General features: G+C 44.3%; 1 protein-coding gene across 1 annotated transcript in view; it reads right to left on the minus strand.

Annotated features, from left to right (window-relative positions):
* The window catches only part of LOC141113362 (tubulin gamma-1 chain-like), a 363,447-nt gene that overhangs the window by 294,398 nt on the left and 45,522 nt on the right, over positions 1 to 23,527 (minus strand). The window contains 1 exon segment of the mRNA XM_073606422.1: positions 3,786 to 3,953. Coding sequence (XP_073462523.1) covers positions 3,786 to 3,953 — 168 coding nt within the window.

A 23,527-nucleotide genomic window follows, 5' to 3' on the forward strand; every position in this document is an offset into this window, starting at 1 on the left:
CAAGCTGAGCGATGACGCCGTCTACAACTCCTTCATGAGCGTCATAGGGAAGATGCGCAAAGGAGCCAAACCAGTTCTGTCAGGTTGGATGGTAAACGTTGGTGGACAGCCATTTTTAGGTCTCTCCAGAGATGCTCAGTTGGGTTTAAGTCAGGGCTCTGGCTGGGCCATGCAAGAACAGTCACGGAGCTGTTGTGAAGCCACTCCATTATTTTAGCTGTATGCTTAGAGTCAGTGTCTTGTTGGAAGGTAAACCTTCGGCCCAGTCAGAGGTCCTGACCACTCTGGAGAAGGTTTTTTGTCCAGGATATCCCTGTACTTAGCCGCATTCATCTTTCCCTCAATTGCAACCAGTCGTCCTGTCCCTGCAGCTGAAAAACATCCCCACAGCATGATGCTGTCACCACCATACTTCACTGTTGGGACTGTATTGGACAGGTGATGAGCAGTGCCTGGTTTTCTCCACACATACCGCTTAGAATTAAGGCCAAAAAGCGCTATATTGGTCTCATCAGACCAGATAATCTTATTTCTCACCATCTTGGAGTCCTTCAGGTGTTTTTTTTTTTAGCAAACTCCATGCGGGCTTTCATGTGTCTTGCCCTGAGGAGAGGCTTCCGTCGGGCCACTCTGCCATAGAGCCCGACTGGTGGAGCGCTGCAGTGATGGTTGACTTTCTACAACTTTCTCCCATCTCCCGACTGCATCTCTGGAGCTCAGCCAGAGTGATCTTTGGGTTCTTCTTTACCTCTCTCACCAAGGCTCTTCTCCCCCGATAGCGAAGTTTGGCCGGACGGCGAGCTCTAGGAAGGGTTCTGGTCGCCCCAAACGTCTTCCATTTAAGGATTATGGAGGCCACTGTGCTCTTAGGAACCTTAAGTGTAAGTGCAGCAGAAATTATTTGTAACCTTGGCCAGATCTGTGCCTTGCCACAATTCTGTCTCTGAGCTCTTCAGGCAGTTCCTTTGACCTCATGATTCTCATTTGCTCTGACATGCACTGTGAGCTGCAAGGTCTAATATAGACAGGTGTGTGGCTTTCCTAATCAAGTCCAATCAATATAATCAAACACAGCTGGACTCAAATGAAGGTGTAGAACCATCTCAAGGATGATCAAAAGAAATGGACAGCACCTGAGTTAAATATATGTGTGTCACTGCAAAGGGTCTGAATACTTAGGACCATGTGATATTTCAGTTTTTCTTTTTTAATAAATCTGCAAAAATGTCAACAATTCTGTGTTTTTATGTCAATGTGGGATGCTGTGTGTACATTAATGAGGAAAAAAGTGAACTTAAAATGATTTTAGCAAATGGCTGCAATATAACAGAGTGAAAAATTTAAGGGGGTCTGAATACTTTCCGTCCCCACTGTAAGTATAACAGGTTTGTCGTTTAAAAAAAAAAAAAAAAAAAGGCTTTACTTTCGCTTTAATAACAAAGCTTTATTTTAATCTACTTTGGAGTTCCCCATCTTCATAATCTATCAACATTGATCACAGCTGCAAACCAGGCTGGCACCCAGGTGAATTCTAGCATATGTGGATGCAGCTACGGGTTGCTTGGAGCAGTGTGCACACGGTGTGCTTTTTCTCTAGGAATATTTTGCTTGTTTCCTTAAACTGTACAATTCAGATATACCATTTTCACCTTCTTGAGTCGCAGCGCTCTGATCTCATGCAGCCCTTTTCAGATACTTCCTGTCTACATTATTATTTCAGGTACTTATATAGAGCTGTCAATTTATGCAGCGCTTTACATATACGTTGTACATTCACATCAGTCCCTAACCTCAAGGAGCTTTGAACCTAAGGTCCCTAACACACATTCATACATATACTAGGGCCAATTTTAGACAGGATCTGATTAACCTACCTGCATGTAATTAGAGTGTGGGAGGAAACTGGAGTACCCAGAGGAAACCCACGCAGGCACAGGGAGAACATGCAAACTCCAGGCAGATGGTGTCGTGGTCAGGATTCGAACCAGCAACCCTTTTTGCTGCTAGGTGAAGGTGCTAACCACTACACCACTGTGTCTACATGCATTTTCTTTAGTGTCAATTGCACATATTTGCTTTGGACTTCCCTAGTGGTGAGCAAGGTAGACTGTCAGCATAACTGTTTTGAATCTTCACCAGGGACATGTTGCACTGTTACAAAGATGGAAGTTGCCACTACCTAACAAAGGGCCTTAAAGAGGAACTGAAGTCTGCTCACATAATTTGTAATGAAAACATCTTTGCCATTCTGAAGCTTCCCTCCAAACACTTTGCATATTATTTTATATATAGCATATTATTTTATATATACTGCGATTCTGTACTTGCCAAATATGCTGCAGAAATCTCCCTCCACGGAGTCTGGCTGCAACCATTTTAACTATAGGCAGCTGAAGCTGCTGCCTGTTCACTTCCTGAATTTACACAGAGGCACACCTCCAGCTCTGTAGCTTTATGCTACAGCTTTTCTGCTGTAGCTTTTCAGAGCTTTTTTCGCTTCCTGCGCTGATGAGCTCCTGTTTTTTACAATATTTGATTGAACTCCTATCATTAAATGGATTACTCTTAGAAGAGTTTCTTCATATTTTTTTATCCACATTTGGAGCGGTCTTCATCGGAATTTCACATCCCTGAGGTTTTCTGTGTTGGATGGCTGGCTCTTTCCTCTGGATATTTGGATCCTTCAAACTACAGTGTTTATCTTCAGTGACATCTCCAAGGAGTAACATCATCTCTCAGGGGATACACGTGAGTTTGACCCCTGCTGTGCAGAGGTCCACTTCCTTTGGTAAGCGCAACAGAATACTGCTTGCAAGATTGTTTTCTTTGTCGCTGGATATTATTAGTGGACTGGTCCAGATTAAATATAGGGGAATTGATTTGATTGCGCTCCACTTACCCCCCTTTTTTTTCAGTTATTTTTTCAGGCATATGTGATTACCTGTAGTGTTCAGCTTGCAATTGAGGGATTGGTTATAATTGTTTGCGCTGATTGTTATCTGTATATTTTCGCTGTAGCTTTCATTGGCCCTCTTATGAGGGGAGACAGAGAGAGAGAGAGACACAGAGACAGAGAGAGAGACAGAGAGAGAGACAGAGAGAGAGACAGAGAGAGAGACAGAGAGAGAGACAGAGAGAGAGACAGAGAGAGAGAGAGAGAGAGAGAGAGACAGAGAGAGAGAGAGAGACAGAGAGAGAGACAGAGAGAGAGAGAGAGACAGAGAGAGACAGAGAGAGAGAGAGACACAGAGAGAGAGAGAGACACAGAGAGAGAGAGAGAGACACAGAGAGAGAGAGAGAGACACAGAGAGAGAGAGAGACAGAGAGAGAGAGAGAGACAGAGAGACAGACAGAGAGAAAGAGAGACAGAGACCGAGAGAGACAGAGACAGAGAGAGAGAGAGAGACAGAGAGCGAGAGACAGAGAGAGAGAGACAGAGACACAGACAGACAGACAGAGAGAATGGATGTCATAAGTTTAGGCTTTTTACCAGACAAACAGGAAGTGGGCTGTATAAGGTATTGATTGGCAGAAAAACAATGTTTTACTATGCAAAGTTAAAACAACAAGGGCAGATGATTTAATAGGTGGAAGGTTGAAAAAATTACTGAAAGTCCGCTTTAAGCAACTTCATGAAGGAATCAGGTATTTTTTTCTTTATCATTGAAGTTGCAGATTTAAAAGACAGAAAATTGATTAGGTTTAGATCTACTTTAGCCCAGGGTGAACAACTTCGCTCCCACCATCCAGAAAACATATAAAATACATTTGTAATTACCACTTACCTGTGAGAAGCCACTGGCCCAGTTGTTTCCAGCTCCCCCTCCATGTTCAGACAGGTAAATGTTCTCAGGATTGTAGAGGTTGGCATAAGGAGAGTTTAAAATAGAGTGAATAACTCGTGGTTCTAGATCCAGAAGTACAGCTCGGGGGATGTAATGCTCGTCATCTGCCTAAAACAAATTTAAACCAACCTTAGTAGAAAAACTATAAACATTAGTTCTATTTATTTGCTTTCCTTTTTCTTTTTTTTTTTTTTTTTTTTTTGTTTAATACATTTTTATTAAAAAAAAAAAATAGATAAAAGATATACATATATCACAAAATAGATACAGTCTTAAAGAGAATTTATTTGCTTTCCTAAAGTAGGTGGTTTCATTGGCTCTATTTTCACTTGAACATAGTATTTTACTTAGTAAATATTATAGTCATGGATTCAAATCCTACAGGTTCATCTAAAGATTCCAGTTAAAGTGGGGTTCCCATTTCAAAAAAAAAAAAAAAAGTCAGCAGCTACAAATACTGCAGCTGCTGACTTTTATTTGGACACTTACCTGTCCTAGGGTCCAGCGATGCGGGGGATCGAAGCCCCGCTCGTCTCCCCCTCCGTTCGGCGGTGCCGGCATTGCAACTGTGGGCGCCGGGCTGTGGCTTCACAGCCGGGCACCCACTGCGCATGCGCGAGCGGCGCCGCGATTGGCCGCTCAGTCATTTGGGACCTGTAATGGATCCCAGATGATTGACAAGAGGGACGGAGCAGAGCTGAGCCCTTCCTGTGCTGAGGGGAAGTGATGCCAACAGCCCAGGCACTGAAAGAGGAAGACTACGAGGGACCCCCTAGCAACAGGCATTTAGAGGTAAGTTTAACCACTTCAGCCCCGGAAGGTTTTACCCCCTTCCTGACCAGAGCACTTTTTACAATTCGGCACTGTGTCGCTTTAACTGCTAATTGCGCGGTCATGCAATGCTGTACCCAAACGAAATTTGCGTCCTTTTCTTCCCACAAATAGAGCTTTCTTTTGATGGTATTTGATCACCTCTGCCGTTTTTATTTTTTGCGCTATACACGGAAAAAGACCGAAAATTTTGAAAAAAAATGATATTTTCTACTTTTTGTTCTAAAAAAAAAATCCAATAAACTCAATTTTAGTCATACATTTAGGCCAAAATGTATTCGGCCACATGTCTTTGGTAGAAAAAATGTCAATAAGTGTATATTTATTGGTTTGCGCAAAAGTTATAGCGCCTACAAACTAGGGTACATTTTCTGGAATTTACACAGCCTTTAATTTATGACTGCCTATGTTGTTTCTTGAGGTGCTAAAATGGCAGGGCAGTACAAAACCCCCACAAATGACCCCATTTTGGAAAGTAGACACCCCAAGGAATTTGCTGAGAGGCATGTTGAGCCCATTGAATATTCATTTTTTTTGTCCCAAGTGATTGAATAATGACAAAAAAAAAAAAAAATTACAAAAAGTTGTCACTAAATGATATATTGCTCACACAGGCCATGGGCATATGTGGAATTGCACCCCAAAATACATTTAGCTGCTTCTCCTGAGTACGGGGATACCACATGTGTGGGACTTTTTGGGAGCCTAGCCGCGTACGGGGCCCCGAAAACCAATCACTGCCTTCAGGATTTCTAAGGGCGTACATTTTTGATTTTACTCACTACCTATCACAGTTTCGGAGGCCATGGAATGCCCAGGTGGCACAAACCCCCCCCAAATGACCCCATTTTGGAAAGTAGACACCCCAAGCTATTTGCTGAGAGGCATGGTGAGTATTTTGCAGCTCTCATTTGTTTTTGAAAATAAAGAAAGACGAGAAAAAAAAAAAATTTTTTTTCTTTTTTCAATTTTCAAAACTTTGTGACAAAAAGTGAGGTCTGCAAAATACTCACTATACCTCTCATCAAATAGCTTGGGGTGTCTACTTTCCAAAATGGGGTCATTTGGGGGGGGGGGTTTTGCCACCTGGGCATTCCATGGCCTCCGAAACTGTGATAGGCAGTGAAGAGTGAAATCAAAAATTTATGGCCTTAGAAAGCCTGAAGGCGGTGCTTGGTTTTCGGGGTCCCGTACGCGGCTAGGCTCCCAAAAAGTCTCACACATGTGGTATCCCCGTACTCAGGAGAAGCAACAGAATGTATTTTGGGGTGTAATTTCACATATTCCCATGGCATGTTTGAGCAATATATCATTTAGTGACAACTTTGCGCAAAAAAAAATAAAAAAAATAAAAAATTGTCTCTTTCCCGCAACTTGTGTCACAATATAAAATATTCCATGGACTCGACATGCCTCTCAGCAAATAGCTTGGGGTGTCTACTTTCCAAAATGGGGTCATTTGGGGGGGTTTTGAACTGTCCTGGCATTTTATGCACAACATCTAGAAGCTTATGTCACACATCACCCACTCTTCTAACCACTTGAAGACAAAGCCCTTTCTGACACTTTTTGATTACATAAAAAAATTATTTTTTTTTGCAAGAAAATTACTTTGAACCCCCAAACATTATATATTTTTTAAAGCAAATGCCCTACAGATTAAAATGGTGGGTGTTTCATTTTTTTTTTCACACAGTATTTGCGCAGCGATTTTTCAAACGCATTTTTTGGGGAAAAAACACACTTTTTTAAATTTTAATGCACTAAAACACACTATATTGCCCAAATGTTTGATGAAATAAAAAAGATGATCTTAGGCCGAGTACATGGATACCAAACATGACATGCTTTAAAATTGCGCACAAACGTGCAGTGGCGACAAACTAAATACATTTTTAAAAGCCTTTAAAAGCCTTTACAGGTTACCACTTTAGATTTACAGAGGAGGTCTACTGCTAAAATTACTGCCCTCGATCTGACATTCGCGGTGATACCTCACATGCATGGTGCAATTGCTGTTTACATTTGACGCCAGACCGACGCTTGCGTTCGCCTTAGCGCGAGAGCAGGGGGGACAGGGGTGCTTTTTTTTTTTTTTTTTTCTTATTATTATTTTTTTATCTTATTTTTAAACTGTTACTTTCATTTTTTTTTTTTTTTTAAATCATTTTTATTGTTATCTCAGGGAATGTAAATATCCCCTATCATAGCAATAGGTAGTGACAGGTACTCTTTTTTGCAAAAATTGGGGTCTATTAGACCCTAGATTTCTCCTCTGCCCTCAAAGCATCTGACCACACCAAGATCGGTGTGATAAAATGCTTTCCCAATGGCGCTGTTTACATCCGGCGAAATCTAAGTCATAAAATGCTCGTAGCTTCCGGTTTCTTAGGCCATAGAGATGTTTGGAGCCACTCTGGTCTCTGATCAGCTCTATGGTCAGCTGGCTGAATCACCGGCTGCATTCTCAGGTTCCCTGTTGAGACAGGAGAGCCAGAGAAAAACACGGAAGACGTTGGGGGGGGGGGGGCATTCCCTCCCATTGCTTGTAAAAGCAGTCTAGAGGCTAATTAGCTGCTAGGATTGCTTTTACATGGAAGCCGATCGCTGGCTGAAAAGAATGATACCAAGATGATACCTAAACCTGCAGGCATCATTCTGGTATAACCACTCAAAGTCGTGAATGGCGTACCTGAAGACAAAAAAATGGTTAACAATAAAGCACAGTAAACGGTAAGGTATAAAAAATTGCATATCTGAAAAGCAAACATGATAAAACATAACAACAATAAAACATTGCAGAATAGAATACAGTAAAAAAGAGCAGAACAATAGAGAGAGAATAGAGAGAGAATAAAACGACAACTATTTTTTTTTTTTTTACACTTTTTTTTGTAACTAACTTTTATAACTGTAACCGGTTCCAGGTTCGGGTCTCTCAAAATGCGATGGCACCTTGGGAGACCCTGTGAAAGTGTGCCTAGTCTGTGCAATGCTGTACCCTACGCTAATACTCAACTAGTGAATGGTAGCGTTCAAAACATTCACCAATGCAAAGACCAGGATTGTCAGGACAGGAGGGACAATAATAGCGGGTGTCACGCCTATATCCGCGCTTGCTGCAGACACAACATCTTTTTTGGGGGGGTTCGCTGGGTAGGGGTACTCGGGAGGACATTAAGAAAATGCCTCTCATGCAGCCGACTGCATTTGGTTGGGGATGTGAATGGGGGGGAAGTACGGGCCCTGCAGAAGCGGTGGGTTCCCAATTAGGATTGGCGAATGCAGCAGGAAGGGCACTATGGGCACGACGGGCCTGCGTTTGTCTTTTTGGTGGCAGCGGGACACTACTTGTGCTTGCCACCTCACCAGCTTGAACTGCACTTATGGGACTCGCCACGTCACCAAGTGTTACTGCAGTGCTGGTTTGACTACGACCGGGGTGTACTAGGCCGCTGGTGCTTGCCAGTTCACCAAAACGCTACAAAAAAAAAAACTGTTAGCGATCGCAGGGATCAGGCCTGACTCTGCGAACGCTGCAGTTATGCGTTTAGTGTTTTGTAAGTAACAGTGATCGATCGATACTGCACTTGGGTGGGCTGGGCTGGGCGGAGGGGCAAAACGCAGGTGCTAGCAGGTATCTGGGCTGATCCCGCTAACACTGCGTGTTTGGGAACCCTAAACTGCTGGGGACGCTAGTATAGATCTGATCAGATCAGATATTGATCCGATCAGATACTATACCACTAAGGGAGGTGTACGGTGCGTGCGTGGGTGTTAGCGGTACTGGTGCTAACCTGACGCTGCCTGGGGCTGGTGCTTGCCAGTTCACCAAAACGCTACCAAAAAAAACTGTTAGCGATCGCAGGGATCAGGCCTGACTCTGCGAACGCTGCAGTTATGCGTTTAGTGTTTTGTAAGTAACAGTGATCGATCGATACTGCACTTGGGTGGGCTGGGCCGGGCGGAGGGGCAAAACGCAGGTGCTAGCAGGTATCTGGGCTGATCCCGCTAACACTGCGTGTTTGGGAACCCTAAACTGCTGGGGACGCTAGTATAGATCTGATCGGATCAGATATTGATCCGTTCAGATACTATACCACTAAGGGAGGTGTACGCTGCGTGCGTGGGTGTTAGCGGTACTGGCGCTAATCTGATGCTGCCTGGGGCGACGCATATCACCGCCGGGCAATCAGGGGGCTAAACCTTTATTCGGTAATAAACGGCGGGTGCCCTGACACTATAAAAAATAAACGAACTAACCAGCGTCACCCATAACGGTTATACGGTGATCAGTGGTGAAAGGGTTAACTAGGGGGCAATCAAGGGGTTAAAACATTTATTAGGTAGTATGTGGGGGTCCCTGTCGCTATAAAACGCTGACGGCGAACCTAAATATTTACCTCCCTAACGTCACCAGCGACACTAATACAGCGATCAGAAAAATGATCGCTTAGTGACACTGGTGACAGGGGGTGATCAAGGGGTTAAAACTTTATTAGGGGGGGTTAGGGGGGTATCCTAGACCTAAAGGGGGGTAATACTCACTGCCCTAACACTGTAACTGTCACAAACTGACACCATGCAGTTATCAGAAAAAAAAAAAAAATACTGCTTGCTGTCAGTTTGTGACGGGGGGAGGGGGGTGATTGGGGGGGGATCGGGGGGCGATCGGTGGTGTAAAGTATGCCTGGCATGTTCTACTGTGTGTGTTGTGCACTCACATGTCTTCTCTTCTCGGCGCTGGGACGGAAACTGCCAAGCCGAGGAGAGATGACATCACATCCTCTGCCTATGTGAAACTACACACAGGCAGGGGAGGATTCCGATTGGCTGGGAGCGATCGCGAGGGGGGGGGGCACGATCGGATGGTCTCCCCCTCGCCTCCCGACGCTCCCAGTCAAATGCCGACCGCCGCTGGCACCGGGGGGGGGGTCCGATCGGACCCCCCGCCCGCGAGAGGCAGATCACGTACGGGTACGTGATTCTGCCTGCCCGTGCCATTCTGCCGCCGTATATGTGCTTTAGGCGGTCGGCAAGTGGTTAAAAAAAAAAAAAAAATTTCCAAATGTTTTTTTTTTTTGTACATTCATGCATTTTTTTTTTTTTTTTTTTTTTTTGGGTGGAACACCACTTTAACCAGTGTATTCATTAGGTTGCAGAGTTAAAGCAGAACTCCGGGAAAAACTTTTTCCCCATGTCCTTGTTGCTGATCTCTTACCTTCAACTATGCCATCCATCTTCTTCGCTCTGTGGTTCCTCTGCAATAGCCTGCTGATCTTGCTCAAAAACCGTTATTACAAACAGGAAATCACTGGGCAAGACCACTGGCTGCTATTCCTCCTGTACCCTCAGCCAGCGGTCTTGTCACTGCCCACCAGTAGTTCTCTCAAGCTGAGCAGAAATTTCTATTTTCACCCTGCTCACTGTAGTAGGCGGAGGGGGTCTCACAGCCCTAGGTCTGTGCCGCCCATGAAGGTGGTGTACTCCTCCTCCCTACCAGCACCACCCCCGCCACCTCTCTCCAGTGCAGAGCAGGGATCGTTACCAGAGATCATCCGCATGACAGAGCGGAGATCTCGGACTGACAGGTCTTGTATGTGAAATACCAATTTGCCTTAACATCCCGCCTCCTGTACCGGCATTGGAACAGTGCGCTGTTTATCACAGTGTCGGTCCGGGAGTCGGGACGTTACGGTGAGTGGTGTTTTCACATACACCTGTCAGCCCAAGATCACCGCTCTGTCATGTGGATGATATCTCGTAACCATCTCTGCTCTGATAAGCTGCACTGGTGAGACCGCACGTATGGACACTGATAGGCTGCACTGGTGGGCACTAATGAGACCACATTGATAAGACCACACTGATGGGCACTGATAAGCTGCACTGGTTGGCACTGGTGAGACCACACTGAAGGGCAATTATAAGCTGCACTGGTGAGACCGCACTAATGGGCACTGATGAGCTGCACTGGTGACACCGCACTAATGGGCACTGGTGGGACCGCACTGATGAGCTGCACTGGTGGGCACTGGTGAGACCACACTGATAAGCTGCACTTATGAACACTGATAAGCAGTGGACACCGTCCACTGCCAAATATTTGTAGAAGGATTTTCCACCATCCCTGCAAAGTTTGCATTAATTTTTTAGGTCTTATTATTTTCAGTGTGATGTGTATATGTGACGTTCCAGATCACAGAGACCGGTATTGTGGTGCTACTGAAGTTTATTGAGATTTCCATACACTAAAGGGTTCCACCATTATTGTGTTATTGATCAGTAAGTTAGCACTACACATTTTTGTTTTTTTATCATGCCGGCATTAACTTGTGCCACAGGCGGATGTAAAGAAGCATGTCCCGCTGGCATGAAGATGGCTGCTTAATCCAGTAGCTCCTGCTATCCGACGACCTGCCATCTGCCTATCGGTGGTCCTGACACCCCTCGCTCGGATAAAACATGGGGACAGCCTACCGGAACACCTCGACCTCCCGATCACGCTCACCCAGGGAACAATCGGGCACCACAGGCCATAATAATATCCCTAAAATGTTCCGGACTGGACGGGGCAATATGGCGCCTCCCCGCCACAATACCTCAGAGGCCACAATCTCTTCACAACTGGGTCCTATGTCCCAAACCTTACCGCCTAGCCAGACGAACGGGACCACAGCGGACGACCGACCCTTACCTCAGCTAAACATACAAGACTTACGGATGATAGCCGCAGATATCAAAGACACTCTCTCGGCTGCAATCTCAGAGCTACGCATTGACATCCGCGACCTCTCTGACAGGGTACAGGCGGCAGGACAAATGGCGGACCGTCAAGATTTGCAACTACGCAAAACAAGGCATGTCGATACCCACACGCTTCAAATGAGAGAAATGCAGAGACACCTCGACAACCGTGGCAGACGCCATAACTTAAGGATCAGAGGAGTGCCCGAAACTATAGAAGGCGAACAGATTACTCACTCTACAATCAGCCTGTTCAACGGCCTTCTACGCAGACCACTACAGACGCCTAGTGAATTGGAGAGGATTCATAGAGCACTGCGGTCAAAAGGGAAAGACGCAGATCCACCACGGGATATCATCTGCTGCCTCACAGATTTTCGTATCAAAGAAGAGATAGTTAAACAGGCCAGAGACGTACCGCAGATAGTACATGAAAATTGTCCAAATATATCAAGACCTATCAGGCATAACCCTCCAACATCGCCGTGACTTGAAACCCCTGCTGGACACACTGCACGCTAACAACATCACCTACAAATGGAAATTTCCATTCTGCTTAGCCGCCACCTCACATGGCCGCACAGCTTACCTTAAAGTGCCTGAAGATCTCCCCATCTTTTGCGACACTCTGCACATACCGAGAGTAGAGGTACCCAATTGGTATGCAGATTTTCGGTGCTCCGCAGTTCGCAGAGAACATCCACCTGATGAACCCATGGAGGCCTCCAGCGCAGGCCAAAGGAGAAGAAGATCCCCCCTCTATCACACCGCCTCATGGAGCACACCGTACAAACCGCCACAATCACAGCCCCCACTCTCCCACCTCCAGGAGAGCTAGGAGGGAACGCTGATACTCCCCACAATCGGTTGTGATCATCTGGGCCCCAGTACTTTTTTCTCTGCCTGGTTGGCCTTTATATTTACTGACCCAGATACAGTTTTTTCACCGTTCTTTTATTTCAGTTCTGTTTTGATTCTCTGGTTCTACTTTTTACATTTTACTAACACTTCCGTACCAGGCTCCTTGCCTCCCTGGGGAAAGGTGACAGGATTGTACACCCCGTATCTTAACTACCGTGCTCATAGGATGCTGTCGCACAGCTTCTTCATTTTAACCATGGAGGTCAGATGTGGACTATGCATACTACAACTACCAGAATGAAAGGCGATAGCCATCCGGAAACTGTGATTGATCTCCCAGGCAACACAACAGCTTCCGGCACCTCACACTCCCATTATCATTGACGCGCCGGATACAGATGTCTGATGTAAGCCCGCTTTCAATGCCGGACAATGTCACCTACTCACCAGACAGCCTCAGCGTCCACACCTGGCTCATCACAAGACCCCCGCAGGTCTGCGGACACATCTCAACTCCTGATTCCTGCCACCATGAAATGACGCGCCTCACCCGAATTCCCCATGGCTCGGCAACATACTAATGCTCGCTAGTGGAACTGTGACGTTGCATACCACACGCCCTTCTGCGCAGGGAACGGAGCCCAGATGACGTTTCCGGTGCACAATCATACACGGTCACGCTGTGATCACTGGTGCAAACAAATTCTCCGGGTTGGAAATGGCTACCTTCCCTGGACTACCGACTACGAGAGTACCTGGTTCCGCCCCAAGTCCAAATCTACCTACACCTTCGGGAGGTATGGGGGACTAGACTTCTCGCACCACTCAGGTACTTTTCTATACAACCCACCGCCTCCCTTTCAGGCTCCAAACGACCGCTCTGCAGGACATTGTAACACTGCTATTTGCTCCTCCTGCACGTCAGTCTCTGAGTGTCTTACATTTAATTTTTCTTTTCAAGAATTCAGTTTAGTTGTATTTTTGGGTAAGTTTATACCTCATGTTATTTACTACAATGTATATGTAGTTTTTGTATAAGGCCTACGACAATACTGGCTACATGACAACAACTACAGTGAAGCCGGGTCTGATAGACCCCCACCCCACTTTGCACCCTAAAAGGTTTTCTCATACAGCCTCACACCCTAACTCTCCAACTTCAACCCCAGGGGAACATAGAGGAAGGCCCAGAAATATGTGATTAACTATATAGGAGACCGGACTGGAAGACAGAACTTAAGCCTCTTGCTTATGAATATATACCTCCTGCATTGGCTGATACTGTTCGACTACTCTTATTTTAAGTAATACTACATTCAAATAGACGCTCCTCTCTCACAGACCCCTGCCTCGACCTTACTTTACCAACTTACTAGACCAGTATCCTTTACACCGAGCTACTAACATATACCACACACCACCTTACTCAAATACCAATGGTCATAGGATGGCAGGCTACACCTGTCTCCGTACCTAAATACCCTGATAACTCACTTGTGCCAGATCTTTGCCAACCCCCACACAGCTGCAGTGAAGTTTACCAACCCGGACTCCACGGATTGGGAACCATCAGTGCTCTGTACCTGACCGAATATATTCTCATAAAGAAACGGCAGACTTTGTTGATACCTCTGCTGCCTCATCGGTCTTTCCCCTGTGCTCCATTCGCAACAACTTAAGCTCCTGCTAAACTTTGAAAAGCACACCTTCCCAACACATAGTCCCTAAATACATACCCCTCCCCCTAACCCCGACGGAGGTCATGGACGCCATTGACCTAACCGCTGCGCAGACCCCTCCTTACGCAACACTCACACTGCGCTCTATGAATATACGGGGCCTAAACACACCCGAAAAACGGTCTCTCTTACTCACCTCTCTACAAAAATCCAACACCCATATCGCGCTTATCCAAGAAACACACTTTAGATCTGATGCAATCCCCAAACTACGGAAAAAACACTTTCCAACTGTATACCACGCAACCAATAATGAAGCCAAATCGAAAGGAGTATGCATCCTTATATCAAAACACTGCCCATTCGTCGTCACTGATGTGCACCGAGACCCTTTGGGAAGATTCCTTTTCCTTAAAGGCTCTCTGCACAACAAGACCTTTACCATTGCCAACCCATACGCTCCTAATTCACAAGTACCGTTCTTCCGCAATACACTGCAACTCCTCACGACTTTTAGCACGGGCAGCCTTATAGTAGGCGGCGACTTTAATGTCCCTCTCGATCCTTCCCTCGATACATCCAATGGCACCTCATCCTCTATAGGGCTTTACGTGCAATAAAAACACAATTCAGGGAATTATTGCTACACGATGCCTGGCGCACACTCCATCCCAATGGTAAAGACTTTACCTTCTCCCCACCACACTCCAAATATTCCAGAATAGATTATTTCTTCATCTCCCAAAATGATCTTTCAGTACTTCACAAGTCCACAATTGAACCAATGATACTTGTGGACCATAACCCCGTCTCCATGACCCTTCACATTCCTAACAAAAATGCCTGCTCTCACATTTGGCGCTTAGACAACTCCCTACTCACAGACACCAAAATCTCACACAATATCTCCGAACACCTACGTAATTACTTCACAGAAAACGGACAGGGCAATTCTGCTCCAGAAATAGTCTGGGCTGCACATAAATGTGTTATAAGAGGCACATTCTTATCACAGGCCGCGCATATAAACAGACTAAGGAAAGCAAAACTGGAGGAAATAACTACACGCATTGCTATTTTAGAACGGAAACACAAGGCATCTCTAGCTCTAGAAGCACTGACTGAACTGACACAACTAAGAAACGAACTCTTAGAAGAACTGCACAAAAACGTCAAACGGAAATATATGCTTACACAAAAATGCTTTTACGAGTTTGGCAACAAATCAGGGAAGATGTTGGCTAGAGCACTACAAGCGAAAAAAGCGGCCCACACCATACACTCCATTGTAGACCCTTCGGGTAAAACAATGGTCAAATCTGAAGACATAGCGGAACAATTTGTGCGCTACTACACAAACCTATACGATATTCGTACTCCCCAGTCATCTCCCACTCTGGCAGACAGGAATGAGGCAATACACAACTTCCTTTCCCAATACGCACCCTCGCCCATCCAGACCGAAGAATCAGCATCTCTAGACGTCCCATTAACGACGGAAGAGATCACCCTAGCATTAAAACAGATGAAACCGGGCAAAGGCCCCGGCCCAGATGGGCTGACGGTCGGGTACTACAAGTCCTTCCCTGATCTACTAATACCTCACCTTGTTAAGGCCTTTAATAACCTCTCCCCTACCAATACGGCCTCCAAAGATATATTAGAGGCCCATATCACCCTTATCCCCAAATCAGGGAAAGATGACAAATTGGTTTCTAACTACCGCCCCATTTCTCTACTTAATGTAGACGTTAAATTATAAGCCAAAGCCATAGCAAATCGCCTTCTACCCTTGATCCCAAATTTAATTACCACAGACCAAGTCGGTTTTGTCCCCGGCAGAGAAGCTAAAGACAATACCACCAAAGCCCTAAATATACACCATTGGTTGACTTCCACTAATACTAAGGGCTTCTTCCTATCCTTGGACGCGGAGAAGGCATTCGACAGGGTGGCATGGGGCTTTATGGAAGCTACCCTACAATCAATAGGCCTCCCACCGAGACTTAACATGATTTTGATTCTTTATTCCTCTCCCACAGCTAAAGTTCGAGTGAATGGTGGACGGTGGACTGTCGGGCGCCTTCTCCGTGTCCAACGGTACTAGACAGGGATGCCCCTTATCCCCCTTGATCTTCATACTAACAATGGAACCCATGCTACGCAGAATTAGAGAAAACCCAGACATCAAAGGCATTAAAATTAACCAAACACAATACAAAGTAGCCGCATACGCGGACGATGTCCCCCTTTTGCTTACAGAACCGACCACTACCATCCCGAACCTGCTCAAAGACTTTGCTCTCTTTAAATCCCTATCGAACTTACAAATAAACTTCTCTAAATCCAAAGCTCTCAATATATCACTATCACACGAGACAGTCACACAATGCAAACATAACTTTCCTTTTGGATGGGAAACGCAAGCCATAAAGTACCTAGGCATTAAAATCCCCACCAATCTGTCAGAATTATTTAGGCTAAACTTTTTACCCATCCTACAAACCATCGAAAGTGATCTCCAAAAATGGCAAGCTGGACCATTTTCATGGTTTGGAAGAATAGCTATCTTGAAAATGAACGTTCTACCTAGGTTGCTTTACCTTCTTCAAACCATCCCTATACTGCTCCCGCACTCTCTTTGCCACATACAAAATATTTTGTAGGAAATTCATTTGGCTATCCAAACAGCCTAGATTGAACTGGCACAGACTGATGACTCCCAAATTACAAGGAGGATTGCAGGTTCCAGACATACTAATTTATTACCAGGTCTGCCATCTAGTTAGAATTGTGGATTGGCACGTGCACGGCAAAGAAAAAGAGTGGGTGCATATTAAAAATGCCTTTACCGAGATCCCGTTGAAACTCCTCCCCTGGATCAATCTAAAACTAATCCTGAAAACTGCAGCTTCGAACCCCCTAATCAATTCCACCCTATTAAACTTTACAAAATCGTGCAAAATTCTTAAGATCCAACCCATATCGGGACCAATGACCCCTATAGAAGATAACCCGGAATTTTCACCGGGTGTCACCCTAATCCACCCAACCAAAGAACCACACAGACCCAGACTCCTAGCACAACAACTATTCCATCAAGGAACTGTATTGACATACCAAGCTCTGATAAACAAATTTCCAGAATATCACATCCCCTTCTACAACTACCTGCATATCCGTCACTTTCTGCAGAGCCTCCAACACAAAGACAACATACATAGGGAACTCACACCCTTTTATGCTCCAGCAATGAACCCCAAAGACACCTCATCTCGACCATTCACGCATTTTTCTCTTCACATTAAAACATCAAAATGGATATACTGATAAAACAATGGGAGACTGACCTCAACATAAGCCTAACCACAGACGACTGGAGAAATGTGCTCTATCACATTCACAAAGGTTCCAGCAACGTAGCAACACAGGAATGCAGGTTCAAAATCTACTCAAAATGGTACAGGACTCCCGACAAAATTAACAAATTTCTACCTACTATATCTCCCAAATGCTGGAGATGTAACACAGCCAGGGGCTCCCTTCTTCACATTTGGTGGGAATGCCCTCTCATTCAATCTTATTGGGCTGACATTCACAGCCTAATCACTCAGATCACAACATACACCTCAGATTATACCCCGGCGCAATACTTACTTCACCATACCTCGATTCTCCAACGTGTATACAATTAGTCACTAATTCTTCATCTCATTAATGCGGCGAACCTATGCATCCCCGTCCATTGGGAGAAGCACGTCCCCTCCCTCGATCCCAGAGTGGATCCGGAGAGTGGACAGACTGGCTGCCATAGAAAATCTCATACATCAAACCTCCGATTCACCATCCAAGTACAAAGATACATGGACATGTTGGACCAATTTCAAAAAATCACAACTAACATGCACACAGACCAATCTCCCAAATAATACTTCGGGAGAGGATACTGGCCAGACAGTTCATCCCCCCACAAACCAATAAATCTACGTATCGTCCTATCCCTCCGTCTTCTTCCCTCCCCCCCCCCCCCCTTTTCTATTACACATAAGTCCCTGCCGAATGATTAGCCTACACACTTTTATCCATCATTTGTTTTGACATGTGAAGACTCACACCTTACACGATACACAACACCGACATGCCCTACTAATAAGCAAATTAATACACCCACACTGGGCACAGTCAGTACCCTATAGGGGTGCCCAGGGATGTGGGTAGCTCTAATGCCGTCGGTCAAGATCATTTACATTACCAATACCTTATATCACACTACTATTTAGAAAATACCTTATAACCTCATGCGGTTAGTAAAGATTTTACCACACCCATGATATGCTCACTATACATAACCATAACATTCCATATAAAATAGAGGTAATGTTCTTGTTATTTCTCATTTTTGCTTTTATAGCATGGAATGTATTTGCCAATGCATTATTATAGGCCTCTGAAATTCCGTTCGATATTATTATCTACTTGATATCGTTTAGTTTATTCTTTTTATGAAACTATATGTTGAATGTGGATTACTTCCTCTTGTAAAAGTCTACCTCTGTACTGAGATATGTAATCTGTGAAAACTCAATAAAATGTTTAAAAAAAAAAATAAAAATTGGCAAAGTTAAAAAAAAAAAAAAAAAAAAAAAAAAGGAAGCATGTCCCGACTCTTTCTGTGGTGCGGCTATGGATGTTCTCATACACCATACAAGCATTGATTGCTGTTAGAAAGATCTCAAAGCTGCAGCATGAAGAGGAATAATTCTAATACTGAAGTACAGTGTGTATAAAATATAATTATGGGCATGTGTCTACAGTTCAGTAATGGAATACTAATTGGGAATTATTTGCCGAGTTCTGCTTTAACCCTTTCGCTGTCAGGCCCTGTGCTCCATTTTTACACTCAGGTGGCCAGACCATTTTTGCAATTTTTCCTTTTTCACTTATAGCTTTCAGATTTTCTAAAAGACGCCCCCTCAACCATATATTTTCTGAAAGCACATGACCAGTAGAATAAAAAGAAGGTGCTACTGATTTTTAAGGTCTCACGATATTTGCACAAATGTTTATTAAAACAATATTTTTGCAAAAAATCCACCAAAATCATGATTAGCAGATAAATGCACAGCAAATTTTACAAAATTCCTACTAAATATAAAAGCTTAACCTGCATTGAGTTGATAAATATTTGTAACTTTTAAAATGTGCTTGAGAAATGGTGAAAATTGAATAGACGCAAAAGTATAAAAATCCTAAATTTCTCTAAAATTCTGAAGGTTTTAAAATTTTCCCTTACAGCTTTCAGAATTTGTAAAAGACCCCCAGAACCATATATTTTCTGAAAGCATATGACCTCTAGAATAAAAAGAAGGCACTACTGATTTTTTTTTAGACCCAGCGGTATTTGTGCAAATGGTTATTAAACCTATGTATCCCCAAAAAATAAACTAAAACCATTATTAGCAGATAAAAACACAGCTAATTTTACAAGATTCCTACTAAATCCCTACTAAATATAAACACTTAACCTGTATGGAGTAAGTAAACAAAAAAATACAATTTTTACATTGCGCCTTTTTGAAAAATGGTGAAAATTGAACGTACCCAAAAATTTCTCTAAAAATCTGAAAGTGGTAATGGCTGCAGGGCACAAGAAACTTCTAAATGGCAGGAATGCGGCATTCCGGACAGGCCGGTGAGTTGGTCCGGATGTGGACCACGGTCCGCCATTTAGTGATGCCTGCTCTAGTAGATATTCATACAAAAAACATTCATACGAAAATTCTCACAGTACATTTGATGGACTTGATGAATGTCGTTCAAAACCATTTCAAAATTGTGTTTGCTTTTAACATTCAATTTTGGAACAAATTTAATTTCCCTAATGAGGGGAGGAGGAGGGGAGGAGGCACTCGGTGGGGGAGGAGGAGGGGAGGAGGCACGCGGTGGGGGAGGAGGAGGGGAGGAGGCACGCGGTGGGGGAGGAGGAGGGGAGGAGGCACGCGGAGGAGGAGGGGGGCACGCGGAGGAGGAGGGGGGCGAGGGGGGGCACGCGGTGGGGGAGGAGGCGCACGCGGTGGGGGGGTATTTTGGGTCCAGAATAGACTCAAAACACCCATTTGGCTTTGATACAATGAACATGATAAGAAGGGTTCAAAGGTTTCCATTCTAACTAGAGCTGGGCCTCACGGACTAGGCCGAATGCGCGGCCTAGCCTAAAAACACCTTCCCGCAGCTCCTCAGGACCGGCGCGGTGTCAGCGCTGGTTCTGGTGAAAAAAAAAAACTTGAATTGCTGAAATTTTGAAACAAATTGACCTCTCAACTCGATTCTAGATTTAGATTGATTTTTTTCCCCAGCCCTAGTTCTAACTACTCCCTGGGATAAGAGATGGTTCAGGGCATTCTGCAAATCTGTTGTTGGGCAGATTATGGTTGATTAGAAACAAGAAAGCAGCAAGGTGTAGCGTTAACACTATTTTGTGCCCCTTTTAAAACTTCTGATTGAACCCACAGGTCTGCAAGATAAGCATCACCGTTCTGAGGTTGAGTATTGAGTGCAGGCCTTCTGTTTGTGGTGGCTCCCTTTCACCTGGTTTTTGCCATAGCCATGAATGAGGGCAGTTCCTACAGTTGCAATCACAAAGTAGGGCAATATACTGCCGTGTATGTCAGTGTGTGTCCAGGTGTATACCATCCTGCAGCGAAGTCCTGGTGGCAAGAGGACAGGAGGAACGGAGTACCTTAACCACTTAAGGACCGAGCCTCTTTCTGAGATTTGTTGTATAAAAACAGTTTTTTTTGCTTGCAAACTACTTGGAACAGTATAATTTTTTTTTTTTTTTTAACACCCTAGAGAATAAAATGGCGGTCATTGCAATACTTTGTCACACCGTATTTGCACAGCGGTCTTACAAAAGCACTTTTTGGGGAAAAATACACTTTTTTTGAATTAAAAAATAAAACAGTAAAAGTTAGCCCAATTTTTTTTTTTATAATGGGAAAGATAATGTGACGCCAAGTAAATTGATACCCAACATGTCACGCCTTCAAAACTACACCCGCTTGTGGAATGGCGACAAACTTTTACCCTTAAAAATCTCCATAGGTGACGTTTAAAAAATTCTACAGGTTGCATGTTTTGAGTTACAGAGGAGGCCTAGGGCTAGAATTATTGCTCTCGCTCCACCGATCGCAGTGATACCTCACGTGTGGTTTGAACACCGTTTTCATATACAGGCGCTACTCACGTATGCGTTCGCTTCTGCACACAAACTTGTCGGGACGAGAGGCGTTTAAAACAATGTATTTATTTATTTTGATTCATTTATTTTAACTCTGTTCTTTAAAAAAAATCAAATAAAATTGTGTAACTTTTATTCCTATTTCAAGGAATGTAAACATCCCTTGTAATAGAAAAAAAAAGGATGACAGGACATCTTAAATAAGAGATCTGGGGTCAACATTATCTGGGGACATATTTACACTAAAATGCAAAAAAAAAAAAAAAAAAAAAAAGTCATTTGAAAAAAATAAAATAAAAATGGCCCTTTAAGAGCTATTGGCGGAAGTGACGTTTTGACATCACTTCCGCCCCGGAAATGGTATGGAGACGGGTAGGGGCCATCTTCCCCTCACTCGTCTCCATACCCAGGAAAGACAGGGATCTGATCTTGCATTTATACGCATTTTAGGGTGTGCCCCCCCCAATTATTTTTGTATATTGTAAATAGACCCTGACCAGGTTTTTTTTGGGCTGGAGCACCCCTCCCCCTCCTCATTATTAGTGGTCACCAGTGCATAGGAGGAATCCCTTCAGTCATCCCACAGAGGAGTTTGGCTCCCATGGTTGAGACGCAGGATCTTTCATTCTATTACTAGGGTAGGACCCACTAATTCGGGGTACTTTGTCGCAGTAAGCTTAGCACTATATGACTATATAGTGTGACCAAACCCCCATATTTTTTAGAATATGTTCAGGTGTTTTTAACTAGCCTTGCAGGATAATTGTCAGTCTTGAATGTGTGCGCTGTAATCTGTTTTGTACTGTTTGCTGGTCTTATAGTAGCACCATCTTGAATTTAAACGCATTTTAGGGTGTGCCCCCCAAATTTTTTTTTTTTTTTTTTTTTTTTTTTTTTTTTTTTTTTTTACACAAAAACCACACAAATTTAGTTTGGGTACAGCAATGCATGACCGCATAATTACCAGTTAAAAGTAGCGCAGTGCCAAACTACAAAAAGTGCTCTGGTTATTAAGGGGGCAAATCCTTCTGGGGCTGAAGTGGTAAAAAAAAAAAAAAAAAAAAAAAAAAGCTAGTGTGCATGGAGCCTATGCTAATTTTTTACCAGCAAGCTGCATTAATGTCAAGCATACAAAAGCATTTTTTGTGGAGGGGTGTGGCTTGCGCGTGCACGAGAATGGATGCCTGAGCCGTGAGCTCCCTAATGCCGACCGGACTTCCAGCGACTAACAGGCTCCTAATTACAGCTAAGCAGCCCATCGAGCACACAGCACATCCCCAAAAACTCTGCAGGCACGATGTCACGAAAAAGAAGCCAAGACAGAGGCCCCAAACGCCTCGAGTCCTTCTCCTTCCAGCCCCGCCGGGCACAGGGAAGGAGCCAAGATGGAGCCGCCGGAGCAATGGCGCGGCACTCCGCTGCCTATACAGACACCTCTGAGGGCCATCCACAAGCAATTCAGAGTGGATTATCATCCTCATTCTCCCCAGGACTCCTCTCCAGCCACCCCGGTCTCTCAAAGCCCAGCCAAGTCCAGGATGAGGATGGATCCTAACCACCAGGCCTCAAACACAGTGGGTACAGGCCTCCATAATGAAAATGCTATCTCCTCACTGAAATCCTCTATAGCTCAATTCCCGACCTCAGGGCAACCGGTGCTAGACACCACTTTGAAGGACATGCTGTTACCCCTACAATCCTCCTCGATTACTAATCTGTCCTCACTGGATTGATAAATTTTCCTTGGAAATGAAGCATATGGATAATAGAATGCTATACATGGAAAACAAAATGGAGGAATGTACAGAAACAGTAAATGATCTTGTTGATGCATATAGTGAACAAAAGGATGACTCTGTGGATTAAAGCAAAGCTGGCGGACCTCAAGGACCGTTCCAGACGCAAGAACATTATAATTTGCGGAATTCCAGAATCCACCCCACCTAAAGAGCTGCACAACTACGCTAGCGCCATGTTTTCTAGCATATTGCCAGAGCTTTCTCCAATTGAGCTCACCATAGACGGTATTCATAGAATACCTAAACCTCGCCATCTAGAAGCAGACATCCCCAGAGACGTTCTATTGAGCATTCACTTTTATCAAGCAAAAGAACAAATACTCTCAAAAGCAAGGGAACTGTCCCCTCTTCCGGCTCCATACTCAGACATCCAACTATATCCCGATCTATCACAGTACACGCTGCAAATGAGGAGGCAATTAAAAATGATCACTAAGGCAATGAATAACCACAAAATAACATACAAGTGGTGGCGCCACCCAGCCACCATTTTGGCCACCCACAACGGCATCCATCACACCATAT

Source organism: Aquarana catesbeiana, linkage group LG12, assembly GCF_042186555.1.
Source record: "Aquarana catesbeiana isolate 2022-GZ linkage group LG12, ASM4218655v1, whole genome shotgun sequence".
In the NCBI taxonomy this organism is placed as follows: Eukaryota; Metazoa; Chordata; class Amphibia; order Anura; family Ranidae; genus Aquarana; species Aquarana catesbeiana.